Below are 14,551 nucleotides of genomic sequence, written 5' to 3' on the forward strand. Positions count from 1 at the left end.
GGTGCCCTCCACCGGAAGAGTACGTACAGGCTTTGGAGCAATTACCGCCTGGACATAAAGAACCTTGGCCAATTTGGAAGTCCTTAAACAGGCACAGGTCCCAAGTTGGTCGTTGTAAGCAAAACATGGCCAGATGGGGACTGCTCCGTAGCCCCTCGGCTCAATGTACCTGAGACACAGCAACGCAAACCATGGCACATCTACTGCCGTACCCTGCATGCCCGCATCACTGCTCGAAGCTGGATCTGAGGGACGCGACAGCCAGGGCTGTCAACACCGCTGCCTAATGGGCATCCATCGTATAAAAAAGGAACCTCGACACGAAAAGAAGAAGATCAATGTCATGTTTTTTAGTATTCCGCTTTAAAATAACTCGAACATTTTTTTGGTATCTTAGGTAACTTCCGTCTCGGTCTCAATTTTTAGGGGGCCACTGATTACCAGTTCGCTGGACGATATCGGCCTGTCAGTTATTCGCAAAAGCTGACAATCGAGAATAACTGTCAGGCCGATATTGTCCGGCGACCTGGTAATCAGTGGACCTCTTTAATGACATTACGGTTAGAAGCTGTCATAATAGGTTGTCTTGAATAGGGGCTAATTAGTAAGTATAATGTACATTACAAGAAGAAGTAACTTCACATGGTACTTGTAACTAAGAAGGAACGACTTTTTGCGATATCTCAAAAACGGCTTAACCGATCGTGTTCGCTATAGTTTTCATTGAAAGTCTTTATTAAGTTTTACACTCACGGTTTTTTGGACCCATGGTTAGGAAATGTTAGAGAATGGGGGATACTTTTTTTTTCTTTCGGAACGACTATTTCTGATATAATTCACTTAAAAAATAGATAACACCTATTTATTAGTTTTGACAGACTTTTCCAACGACACTTCACACCACAGGGGTGGGTCAGCATGAATAGTAGTGGATGAAACAATGCGTCAAAAGTATCTGATATTCCGGATAACTTTTACAAATATAGATAAATCTCTAAAATGCACGTTTTGTCAAGCAACAAGAGAATGTTATTTTTGATGTTGACTATACCATTTTTTTTTGTTTTTACTAACCAGCTTTCTACGCCAACGAGGACGGAGCTAAGCCGCGGCCGGGCAGACAGACAGACAGACATGAGGAAACTATACCTCGTTCCTGTTGTTGTTGAATAAAGGACCCAAAAACGACTTTATTTTTGTTATCGACCGATGTTGCCAGTTTTTTTAGCGAAGTAGTTATACCACTTGTACCTGTAGCTTGTATACCTTTATGTTTTGGGTCGATATTTATATTATGTCCTTTATACAGTTTATACGGAGGCAACAAAGTCGTCAACAAGCCATTTTCTATAAAATAGGCCGCGGGATATAAAGTTTGTTAGTTCCTTGTTGTGTTTAACAGTTTATGGTACCTATGTACTATAATTATTTAGTTTTTTTAAGATTGTAAATAATATTGAAGCCGCAATGCATTGGTACTTGACATTTTTTTCTTTAGCTGGATTTTTCGTTGAATATGGATTTACCAGATTGACACGTAAGCATTAAAAGTTTTTGAAAAAAACATTTAATTTTTGGTACAAGCTTTTATCGCTGAATGTACTTTTCTTTCCACATGCAACTAATACCCTAACAAAATTAGCAGACATAAAAGTTTTGTGGCACAAACGAGTGTTTGAGAAAATTAAACATCGATAAATCTGTTATCGATAAGTCAGTCATAGATTAATAATTAAAAGATCTAACTTCTACTTGCTGTAAATTATCTAGAAATTTCAAGACTGCAAATCAATTACAAATCAGTAGGTACATACTTTTTCTATGACATACAGTTACTACTTAATAATTAACTTAAACTATTGTATACAGTGTCAAAAATAATAGAAAACTAACAATATATCACAGAAGATATCGAACGTCTTTTGTATTCCTCGGTAGCTATATTTTTATACAATGTTAAAAAAATATCTATAACGTCAAGATAACATCGATAACACAGACATGTCGATATTTCATTTTTGTCAATCACTTTATTTTGCCACAAACACTTCTATGTCTGTTTATCACACAGTTCCAGGCCACCTCCTGTGTCCATCATCAAATCAGCTCCTTGTCATCATAATATTGCATTCTCATCAAAATTTCAGTCAATCAGAAATCAAGATTTGACCCACACTAACTAACATATATACCTACATACTGACAGAGCAAATTATAAAAAAACTTGTAAAAAGAGTTCTAATTTTAATCAGTGGTTTCTGTTTTATAGCTATCACAGAAATAGGCGTTATCGATTTTTCATACTTGTCATAAACCTATTTATTTTTCCGGTTGCTAAAGAAGCCTGACGCCACATGGTAATATAAATCCATGATTTTGATTTTCCGAAAGCATCTGGCCATTGGTACGAGCCGGGCCGAACCCGCGACCTCCGCATTGAAAAACGCACGTTCTTACCGCAAGGCCACCAGCGCCCTCTAAGACTACTATCAGTCTCTGTATCAAAAAACACTATTCAGTAGATTTGTTTCATATACAATTTTTATAGCGTGTTAAATAAATCTTTATATTTTCAGCGGAATTCATCCACCCGTGTACCGTGGATAACAGGACGTGCTTAATACAATCAACAATATATGCAATCCCATACTTCACGAAGGGAATGCCTGAGTTGGGAGTACCGCCTTTAGATCCTTTCTACATCGAGAGACTGACGATTCCGCTTGCAGGCATGAAGATTTCCTTCTTAAAGGGCAACGTTTTTGGATTCAGAAAGTCCGTCATAGACAATGTCGAGTAAGTAAATGCATAATATCTACATTATATATAAACACTTTTTCTCTCGTTAACTTTGACGGTTAAATTAAGACTTCGTCGTATATATATATATATCACGAATGTATAATAGTGCATTATAAATACAAGTGTGCTACGTTGGACATTACACTCGAAGCGATATTTCACTCGAGCTGAAATGAAAGCAACCGCGCAATAAGATATTTAATGCGTGTAATGACCGATGCACACGTGTTTTATAAGACATTTTTCAACACACTTGCAAGGAAGGAACAAATTTTATATATTAATTGTTGAAACTGTTAGCACGCGAGTTTAATACTCGTATCTAGGATTATGATCCTAAAAGCGGTTCAATAGGTTTTACGTTACGAGCAAGTTAAAATGTCCTTTTTATATTACTAACATATTTTTCTGCATATCACAAACCATATAACCTACAGATGTCATATACTTAGACTACGAAAAGGCATTTGATCGCGTGCCTATTCGATGGCTTATTGCTAAATTGGAGCTAGATTCGTGGTCAGCTCCTTAAATGGATATTGGACTTTCTAACCCACAGGATATTCAAAGTAAAAGTAGGGAACACTCTATCGAATGAACACAACGTTTATAGTAGTGTTCCTCAGGGTTCAGTGCTGGGACCAATCCTGTTAAGCATATTTATAACGGATTTGAAGAGTGTAGTACAGTCGGAACTGTCAATATTTGCTGACGATACCAAAGTTATAGAGAATCCATTGGTAGCTCATAATATTATCCAAAGTGATTTAGATCGCATAGTTCAGTGGACTAAAGACTGGTTCATATCACTAAATGCTGACAAGCGCACAGTTCTACATATACGAAAAACAAACCCAAAACTTAATTACCACATTGTCTTTGTTCCCCTATAAGCAGTAGCTAGTCAAAGAGATCTGGGCATCATTATTTCACACAACTTAAAATGGGACATGCATATCACCAAAATTACCAAGAGTAAATTCTATGCTGTATATGATCCGAAAAGCATTCCATGTCAAGCCTCCGTCCTTTACTTAAGTATGCTTTTCAGATATGGTCCCTCTACCTTAAAAAGGACATCACTTTGCTGGAAAAAGTACGGCGAAGAACAACTAAAATGGCTGCTTCATTTAAAGACGAGCCATATGAAGAACGGCTTCAGGAATTAGGTCTTACAACATTGGAGGACAGAAGGAAGCGAGGCGATCTTATTGAGACATAAAAAATCTTGTCTGGACACTAAAATGTTACAAATATTAAAGACCTATTCATATCAAGCCAGAATGTAAGGTTGAGAGGACACTCTAAAAAACTAATCAAACCTCCATGTGCTAGCAACCCTAGGAAACACTTTTTGCCAAATCGTGTAGTAAATGTGTGGAACTCTCTACAAGAAACTGTTGTTAGTGCACCGTCAGTGAACTCTCTCAAAAATAGATACACATTTTAGAACACAAAAAACTGCTCAATAAACACAAGTGCTGTGCTATACACGCATCAGCTCCAAGAGCTGCTAGTGTATCAAATAAAAAAAATCCTAAATAACAAATAAATATAAGTCATCCACCATCATCATAATCATCTACATCGTTAAGCTTCATAACATTTGATAAGAAATCATAATAAACACATTCATCTTTACATGTATATTTATAACTTGAACACATAATTAGTCATCGAACCAATCGTCGCTCAGAACAAGATATTATGTTTTTCCTTCGACCTTCCTTGACGTCAACCAATAATATTGATTATTTGATAAAATTATTCCGATCAAGTTCAAGGTTAAATCGTTTAGATCATTCGCAGAAATTGCGAATATTTTCCTCTAAAAACAAATTGAATTTGAACGTGTTATCTTTAAAATGAACTACGTTTGAGCCAACTTGCCAGTGTAATTAGCAAACAGAGGAATTAAATATGTTTATTCAGAATCAGAAGTTTCAAGTACTTACAACACCTAGTCTATTACTATCTTGTATATCAAATCGAATGCAATACACATATACTTGCTTTACTATAAAGTATGTCTTTTTTTGGATCAATTCTTTTAAAACTTTTCAACATAATGTTAGGTCTACTTGGGTGGCTTACAAGTTAATATTTTGTTTGATATCTTGTAAACAATAAAACTATCAAAGTTACAAGAAATCAAACAAAAATTCACTTGTTAACCCCCAAGTAGACCTAATATGTAGTATGTAGTATGAAAGTATCTACACATACGGATGCATATGTAGATGTGCAGCACACATACATAGCCAGTTTCGGACACAAATTAGAGATAGCGCTTCGAAATTAGTTTCCTTAAAATGCTTCAAGAGGGCTCTCTTTTCCTATATACTTACTTTACTCTTTGGGTTTGACACACATCCATTTTTTTTGCATTCGGAAATCGGTCACTTTATAGACTATACGTAAATGACATTTAGTGATCCTTGTAGAAACTCTGCTCATTAAAATAAAATCATGTGCTATATATATAATTTCGTTATGAGATCACCACCCGGTTAAGGGTTAACTAGTTTGGATGGTATAAAAACAACTAGACATTTTTCTTTGCAGCTTTAATTAATCTATCTTACACGTTTTTCAAAAGATTTTGTTGATGAAATTTGGTTGATGTTGTCCAAAATATAGCAATTAATTAATTAATCACTCACTATATTGTATGTCTTTATTGCAGGTCTAATTTTGCTAGACGCAAATTTGCCATAGAGCTCCACAGCAATGTTACTCTCAATGGGGGTTACGAGGCCACGGGGAAAATACTCAACTTCCCCATAAATCAAGAAGGAGAAGCCAAAATAAAAATAAGTTAGAAATTCAGTTTATTCGACATAAATACTAAGCAGGTTTCTAAGAATATTCATGGCATATAATTAATTAGACCTAGAAATCTTATCAAGATTATGTAACATGCCCTCAGAATTTTAAAAGGTTCAAAATATATATATTATATTCTATTTTAGCATACTTTTTTGTTAAGTACAAATATTATGTTATTTTATTTCATTAATTATCTACTAGTGGTTCTGTGCACTGTAGGCCTCGCAAGCATAAGTGAATAAATATATGGCTCCGTCATTTTGAAACGTTACCAAAAACTGAATCAACGAAAAAATCTATTTAATAATCGAACTAGAATCGATTGAGAGTTGCGACGCGTAGAGGCGAACATCCGGACATATGAAAGCATTTTTGCCCAAGCTGACATGGAGACCTTAGCTAACGCTTCGGTCATTAACGTATGATTTATTTAACTTTCAGCAGCTTGCACCGATGACAAAACAATTAAGAAAAATTATATTAGGTCAAAGCATGCTCCTAAGCAAGCGTTCTTCCAAAAAAAAGATCGGGACATCCACTTAAGTGCATAATTGTTGAATGCATTAACTTATCAGCATTTTTTTCAGCTTTAGAGAGTTTTGAACATTATCAAAATAAATATACTTAATAATTTTATTTTCACAGCTAACTTCAAAATGATAGTCATGATGAATTTGGATATTATGACAGATGACAAGGGTGTTAATCATTTATTTATCAAGAATTACAAATATAACGTCGGCTATGGCGATAAAGTGCATTACAACTTCACTAATCTCTTTAAAAGCCACCCAGAGTTGAGTAAGTAAACAATGATGAATCAACTAATATCTAAGAATAGATTAATTTGCCGATTTTGTTCTAAATTATTTAAAACATATATCCAAAATGAACGAATGAGACTCTAACACTGGACTACGCAACTACAAGACACAGATCGACCTAGTCCCAAACTAAGCAAAGCTTGTACTATGGGTACTAGGCGACGATATACATACGTATATAATAGATAAATACATACTTATATACATAAAAAATCACCCACGACTCAGGAAGAAATATCTGTGTTCATCTTACAAATGGATTCGAACCCGGGACCATCGGCTTCATAGGCAGGGTCACTACTCACTAGGTCAGACCGGTCATCGACATTATCAGTAGCTATGACATGATTAGTGTAGCTTTACCTAAAGCATTCCGCGATAGCAGTAAAGATAAAAGTTATTATTATTTCCAGGCCGAACTCTGCACCAGTTACTGAACGAACATTGGAAACTCGTGGCTGAAGAGTTCGGGAAACCAATAGTGGATTACGCCACAGAACTAGCTGTGAGGACCATCGAAAAGTTCTTCCTCGCTGTGCCTTATGAAGAGTTGATTGAAGGACCTATACCCTCTTTTAAATAAATGCATAACCAATGATAGCTTGAAAAAATATTATCAAAATATAATATATATGAAATTTAAGTATTTACATACTTTTTTTAAACTTGCGGACCGAATGGTAATAAATTTTATCAGATCACGTGTATCCATGCGCATACTACGTTAAAGCCATTTAGTCAATTAACTTTTGTTTTGATAACCGAGTCGTTTATTCTGTTCGCTTCTGTATCAATTAGCCGGAATTTAAGAAACTACTTTGGCATAGTGATCTTGTCTTTAGTAAAATAAAGTTTATATTTTGAAACGTATTTTTAAGCGAACTGTTTATGATGATGAACTATATAATTATTATTTTATTTGATATATATCTGCGTATCAGTTCCTGCAACAAACGTTTCTTCAAAAAGGACCGAGCTAGATCAAGCGCAGTTTTCTACATTTCTACGAATCATCTAATTTACTATACTTAAATCGACCGGGATATAAACCGTGATTACCTTTTACCACCCGCTATCTCCTGTTACCCGTGAACAAGATGCATGTAATTGCGTCGAAATATCGGGAGCTCAATAAAACAATATACTTAAAAGGTAATCACGGTTTATAACCCGGTCGATTTAAGTGTAGTGAATTATAAAAATTTAGTACACCTCATTATAATAAATATAGGTAGATTTTCATTATGCCTGTGCCGCGGCAGAGCCGCACATCCAAATTGGACCACAGTTATAGTTTTTATAAGACTAGAAATAGTTACCCACCTGAGTTTACGATAACCATGCTACCTTATGTAGGGTCGGAAATAATATTGAGCCAAAAGGCTACTAATCGGATCAATAAGACCATATCAAGTAGTTACATAACATTTTATTTATCTAAACTTTACGTACTTGTACCTACCAGTAAATAAATTGAACCTAAGTATGTAAAATACAAAGGATTTTAACCCATAGTAAAACAAACATTTACCCCCTTATTCATAAACGTGTACTAAAGTTACGATGCCGCTAATAATCGTTTGTCCCTTTCCGACGTATTGGTATGATGGAAAGGGACAAACGATTATTAGCGGCATCGTAACTTTAGTACACGTTTATGAATTAGAGGGTTTATCTTTATAGGTAAATAACTTAAATGATTAGTTACAGTTTTATTCGTGGTATTATTTTTATAGCTGGGAAAATATGCTGTGTTTTTGATAACACTCGAAATAAATTATATAAGTACATACATAGAAAGCTTAGTTAGAACTATGAAACGTTTATTTGAAGTTAACAATGTAAACATTTAATTGATCACAAATAAATGTTAGAAACGTAAATGTCACGCCAAAATATAATTTAGATTTTAAGTATCAAAAAGTTTATTTTCGAAACAATGTTTTGCATTCAACTTTACATTTTATACAGGTAATCAATAGCATATTGTAATAATTATAAAGAATCAAAATCTCGACATGCAGCCGCAAAATTGTTATTTAACAGAGTTCATGTGGCCATTATTATCTCTATCATGAGACCAGCTCAATGATACATTAACACTGAACTTGCATACGTATAACTACACCAAATTTCTGTTGAGTCCTGAGGCCTGCATGTGATTTGTTGACTGATAAATTAAATAACGGTATCATTATAAAAGTTTCTAGTAAAATCTGTACCGTGAGTACATGTTTAAAATGATAAAAATAGAAATAGATCAAATTATAACAAACCCTCAATTGTAATTTTCATGGCAAGTTTTGAATAATTATACCTACACTTGATATATACCTCTATGTAAATTACCTAATAACATCATTATTACAGGTATTTTTTAAATCGTCGATTGATTTTGGGTTCATATAGTTCGTGTCATCCACCATGCCACTCAGATTGGTCAAATCTAACCTTTAATAACATAACATTACGAGTCAAGGCACGTGTCTTCGTAAATGACACGAACTATATTTTTTAAATTAGAACTTAAAGTTGTTCAATTGTCTTTCTTATAAAGAAATAGTATTATATTTAGCCAAAACCAAAGACACATGCAGGTTTTATCAGATTTTTATGTGTTCTTTTCTCTTGTTGAGGAAGAAGCAGTTCATTAGGGCTATGATGGTCGGCTCTTTATCATTTGTCACCATGCCTGTCACTTTCTAACAAGTATGTAAGCGCGAAAGTGACGGGCATACTGACAAATGATAAAAATGCGACCGTGTTACAGCCGCAGATCAAATCACTCAATAAAAATATATCGTAGGCGGACCCTAAAAAAAGGTAATAATTTTAGCTAAATACCGTAAAGTGGGGTGAGTAGGGACAAAACTGACATTAAAACCTCGATAAAATTTTATTTTTACATGTGGCAAACTGATTTTATACGTAACAAACGTTCCGGTCGATTGAATTTTAGTTTTTTTTATGATTTTGTGTAGTTCAATTTCATAACTTTAAAGATAAATACGGAATAGTAGGTCACCCCGTAGTAGAGATGAGGAGGAATTTCCTACTAAGGTGAGTTTTGAAAATTGTTGTATCAACACTTTGGGATTATGAACATTATAATAGCTTGATTTGTTATTAGAATATTTATAATTTAAGTAGCAGTAGCCTGTAAAAAACAACTCATCCCTCTGTTATCCCTCTTCACCCCATTCATAACCCAACTGGCCCCGTAATCCCTACTTATTCCATTTTATGGTACTACGATAACCGGCAATAGTTTACAATAGCAAGGAAAATATTTATACAGAACTTAATAGCTTAAATTCTAGAAGTTTTATCATGTTTCCTTTTTTTTGAGTAATTTGATATTATATACAAAAAGTTTACTTTTTTGAAACATGTGGTATTTACACATTACAATCCTATTCCTAAGCTTATTATACGGTATAACTTACGTATTTTAGTCACTCGTGCGACATGCTTCGCAGATCCAAGGTCTCCATTTTCGAGAACTAAAGTCCTCAGCACATGGAGCATAGGCGTAAGAGACGCATTTCGGCGTATCGTAATACGCGCGCAGAACGAGAGCGCTACGAGCACGAAAAAGTTCACACAAGTCCGCATACGAATCGTCGTCGTGGCGTAGCGTATCGGATTTCTGTCGTCACTACGATAGGCGTAGCTTAATACAGGCGTAAAAAACAAAGCTTCTGACATAATCAAACAATAAAAAATCTTCTTCATCTGACGAGAAAGTAAGATCGTTGGTACACCCGCCGAAGACATCTGACGGCAGTGACGCCATTGATTTCAACTAATAAGATTTCACTTATAAAACAATTACGCTTACGCGACGCGTGTTGTCCAGAACTCTACGCGTCTCGAAGTTGAAACGATTTTACGTTACGCTTATGCCTACAATTCGAAGGCCTAACAGTGTATGAGTAGCGGTCACGAGAGATAGTATGACTACCGACAGTTTAAATTCGATTACAATCCTATTCCTCAATACTTGACAATTATAAATAATATATTGTATTGAATATAATCTCTTATTAAACTCCTATTTCGTATTATATTACTCGTATTTATACTTATTTACTTAATAAACATTTAAAAAGCCTCGATTTAAGGCTCGGTAAAGGTGGTCTTTAATTTCTCACATTCAACTTACATCATGAAATCGATTGCTAATGTCAATTATTACTCAGTCCGCTATCAGAATAGAAATGAAGTTTGATAAAGTTATTTACAATTTCCCGATCTTAAGTATTTGCCTCGTCTTTAATGCCTCGAATGGAAAATACATACTTATAAATCGTGCTGTTGTTTGTAGCGATACAGGTTTGTTAAGTATTAAACAAAGATAATGGATGACTACAATAATTGATGATCAAACATCTTCTCACATCTTTATACATGGTTAATATAAAATTATATCTGAAAAATGAAGTGACGAAATATAATAATTATTGCTGATGCAAATCTTCTTGGCTGTCAAACGAAAAGTCTGTAGTATATAAAAAATAGAAAAGCATTTGTTAAACTCCAATAACTTCACTGATATTCCGTATCAATCATTTGAACGTAATTTTTAATATCAGTTACAACTACATAAATAAAAGGACATTCTCATCACAAACCGGATCACCACACAGTTTTAAACAAATGAGTGGTAGGTTAAATCGATAATTTTTTTTAATAATGTTTTCTTCAATATTTAGGAATGGGTACGTATAGCAGCTCGTCGTAGGGCACAGCACTGAAGAACTTAGTTGCTGTGGACACAACGACGTTCATGGCGTAGTCTACGACTGGCTTTCCAAATTCTTCTGTGACTGTCCTCCAGTTTTCATTCAGGAATACGAGTACTGTGTTGCCTGAAAAACAATAACATTGGCGTTAGTTATGTGACTTGTCGTAATATTCTCACTGCACTTTCACTTTATAACGTAAAATTCGTAAAATCTTTATTTTAGATTACTGTGGTGAATTTTGTCAACAATGTTGGTATTTAATTATCTAAAAAACTTTGGTGTAAGTGCCTAGGGCAGAAGAATGGCGAATTAACAATTATCAATATCGAGAATTTCACCTAATTAAAAAAAAAACATTAAAATTAATAGATAATAATAGTAGTCGAAGGTGCAGCTCATAAAATACGCCGTTGCGTGAACAAAAAAATCCTTTGGTAGGATTGGTCCTTAGTCCTTAGGACCCAAGGATAGATTAAAGAAGTGAAGCCAGCAAGATTTTAAATGTAAAAGCTGTCAACATTATCTTAATATCTATGTATGTAAATTATTTAAGCTACACGAGTCCAAGTTTGGTATCGTTTTTAGGGTTTCGTACCCAAAGGGTAAAACGGGACCCTATTACTAAGACTCCGCAGTCCGTCCGTCCGTCTGTCACCAGGCTGTATCTCATGAACCGTGATAGCTAGATAGTTGAAATTTTCACAGATGATGTATTTCTGTTGCCGCTATAACAACAAATACTAAAAAGTACGGAACCCTCGGTGGGCGAGTCCGACTCGCACTTGTCCGGTTTTTGTATAAATCGGGGATGTCGAATTCATTTATGGTATCATATTGATACCATTCCGAAGTAAAATCATAAATGAAAAAAACCTTTTTTTTTTAATTTCTCTTCATGCTAAAATCGCTGAACCAATTTAGTTAAAATTTAGTAAAGTGATAGTTTGAGTCCTGGAGAAGAACATGAGATAGTTTTTATCCTATAAAATTTCCCTTAAAAGTGAAAAGGAATCAGAATCATTTCGTAAATCATAGGTATAATAATTTGGTCTTATAATTACACATGGTGTGGAACACTACGTTTTGCCTGTAGGCGTAAGATTATTTTATAATGTTTTTCATGCTTAATTATAAAGTTTAATTTATGCATACATAAATTAACCAAAATACAAGATTCTAATGTACATAATTACTCTAACATTAAAATAACTAAAAATAATACGTATTTGAATGTCAACAAGAGATCAATATAAAATTTCAATAAAATTAATCTTATTATCAGCGAGTGTAGGTTTGTATGGGGAATCAATAACGCCGAACCGATTTAGATGAAATCTACGTCTACATCTTCGATTTTGTGGAAAATTACACGGAACTTGACTTAGAACCTAAACTTACACAATTATTATCCTCAGAAGTCACCGACACTGAACCCCCCCCCCCCCCCCCTCCTCACCCCAAACTACATAAAAAAATTGAGTGGCTCCATTTCAAAACAAAAATAAATTCTACCAAAGGATTTTTTTTGTTCAGATACCGCCGTATTTGACCTTTTTATGCTTTCTGCAACCACCACTATATATAGAAGATGTTAAAATATGTAAGGAAATATATGTAAGTATTTGCCTATGTTACGGGGATCACTTTAAGTATTTCTCTAGGGAATATTACAGCCTACCCAGATGAAGTTTATTCAAGACGACGGAGTAAAAATACCAGAAGTATGAAATATCTTCAGACGTTTATAAAATTCAGTATGATTTTGCATTTCAGTATCATCTAGAAAAATATCAAAATATTAACTCTGTCTTAATTTAAAGGTATACATCTCTCTAATAGGCAACTTAAATATATAATTAACTGCCCACTTTATTCGGAAACAGAAAATTCACTCACTTAATTCGGGGTTTCCCTTGAAGAGATTGGTGATGTTATAGAAAATTCTATCACCATAGTCGAAAGTGTATCTGTAGCTTTTGATGCCGAAATGGTCGCGGCCCTCGTTGTCTTTGTAGTATTTAGTTTTGATGTCCATTTTGATAACGGAGTTTACTGAAAAAATAGTACTTATTTAGATAGAAATAAACATACTCTTATAAAGGGGATAAAAATAGACTTGTCTGACCGTCATGTCAGATACTTTTCTGAGAATAAACTCTTTATTCCAAAAGATGCTTATTCTAAAAATGGTGAGCAGTGAAAAAGCAACATTTAAACGTACTTACGTAGTTACGAATCAATACATTGAGCCGTTAATCATTGATATATATGTTTCTGACTTTGCGAAAATATCTTATTTTTTTATTTATTGTATTCATTTGCATTATCTTGGGGAAAAATCGTAACGTTATTGACTGCACCAAAGCTTTTTGATGAAACTGACGATCAATAACTATCGACTTAAGCAGAATCGTTCAAATTCATAATTATGATTAAATATAGTAATTCCTTAAAAGCCTTTTTAAAATGAAATAAGGGTTCCTGACTTATGAGGCAATAATAATAAAATAGTCGGTGTTGATTAATTTTACAACAATCTATCACTCAAGGTCACATTTCATTGAAATATTTTTTTTATTTTTTTTTTATTTAGGCAACAAACAGTCTTATACAAAAAATAATGTAAACATAAGTAATGTGTTAATAGACCTTGAGTGCCCTACCTTAATAATAATAAGTAGCTAGTCTAGGAGCAGTAAGCGGAAAACAAAGTTATCAGTTGGTAACAATAAAGTTATCAGTAACTTGAGTGAATCTGTATTCATTCATCCATGTATATGTATGCACGGGCAGGTTCGTTGATACTCGTACATACATCCACACGGGGTACACAAGAATATTATATACACAAGTTAATACCTACAATGTTACAATGTTATAAGCACTAATATACGGAGGTTATTACAAAGGTGTAAGTATAACTACTTTTATTAATGTTACCTACTTAAATAAACAGTTTGTTAATGTTTATAATTTCGATCTTAAGTGAGTAATAATTTGTTTCTTGAAATTGACAGAGACTTCGCCCGCGTCAACGCCGAGGCGCTAATGTTACTGCATAGTTGCAATTCTCATCTGAAAATCACCTTTAGAGGATTTCCTCCACCACCAGCTGAGCCCCTTCTCAAAATTTGAAAATTTTAGGTAAATATCCGTCGCTGACTGAAATCCTGCGTAAAAATCTCAGAAATCGAGGATTTGATCTCGACATCTTCCTCCTTCAAAACTTAACCAATCATAAAAAAAAATAGGAACAAAATGAGAAAAATATTATCTATATATCACTGTTTTGATTTATGCGTTTATTGTCACCGATTTTGTATGCTAGGAGTCTGTTTACGACGCATT

At 34.1% G+C, this 14,551-nt stretch overlaps 2 protein-coding genes and 1 long non-coding RNA gene across 3 annotated transcripts in view; 2 read left to right on the forward strand and 1 right to left on the reverse strand.

Moving 5' to 3' along the window:
• LOC133522882 (uncharacterized) overlaps positions 1-14,551 on the forward strand; it is a 212,076-nt gene that overhangs the window by 113,807 nt on the left and 83,718 nt on the right. The gene's annotated exons all lie outside the window — the stretch shown is intronic.
• LOC133522872 (circadian clock-controlled protein daywake-like) lies at positions 1,062-7,105 on the forward strand. The gene is made up of 5 exons (XM_061858335.1): positions 1,062-1,537; positions 2,577-2,796; positions 5,489-5,619; positions 6,277-6,432; positions 6,869-7,105. Exons 1-5 carry the CDS (start codon positions 1,468-1,470, stop codon positions 7,036-7,038), a joined length of 747 nt encoding a protein of 248 aa, XP_061714319.1. The 5' UTR covers positions 1,062-1,467; the 3' UTR covers positions 7,039-7,105.
• LOC133522870 (circadian clock-controlled protein daywake-like) overlaps positions 7,865-14,551 on the reverse strand; it is a 35,677-nt gene continuing 28,990 nt past the window's right edge. The window contains exons 4-5 of the mRNA XM_061858332.1: positions 13,100-13,255; positions 7,865-11,326 (exon numbers count right to left, since the gene is read on the reverse strand). Of these exons, the coding sequence (XP_061714316.1) occupies positions 11,160-11,326; positions 13,100-13,255 (323 nt within the window). The 3' untranslated portion in view covers positions 7,865-11,159. The remainder of the gene's footprint in view (positions 11,327-13,099; positions 13,256-14,551) is intronic.

This window comes from Cydia pomonella, chromosome 11, assembly GCF_033807575.1.
Source record: "Cydia pomonella isolate Wapato2018A chromosome 11, ilCydPomo1, whole genome shotgun sequence".
Taxonomy (NCBI): domain Eukaryota; kingdom Metazoa; phylum Arthropoda; class Insecta; order Lepidoptera; family Tortricidae; genus Cydia; species Cydia pomonella.

Coding starts and splice junctions, on each gene's coding strand:
- LOC133522872 (XM_061858335.1), top strand. CDS start 1,468: ATGCATTGGTACTTGACATTTTTTTCTTTAGCTGGATTTTTCGTTGAA. Junction 1,538..2,576: donor TGGATTTACCAGATTGACAC/GTAAGCATTAAA, acceptor TTATATTTTCAG/CGGAATTCATCCACCCGTGT. Junction 6,433..6,868: donor TAAAAGCCACCCAGAGTTGA/GTAAGTAAACAA, acceptor TATTATTTCCAG/GCCGAACTCTGCACCAGTTA.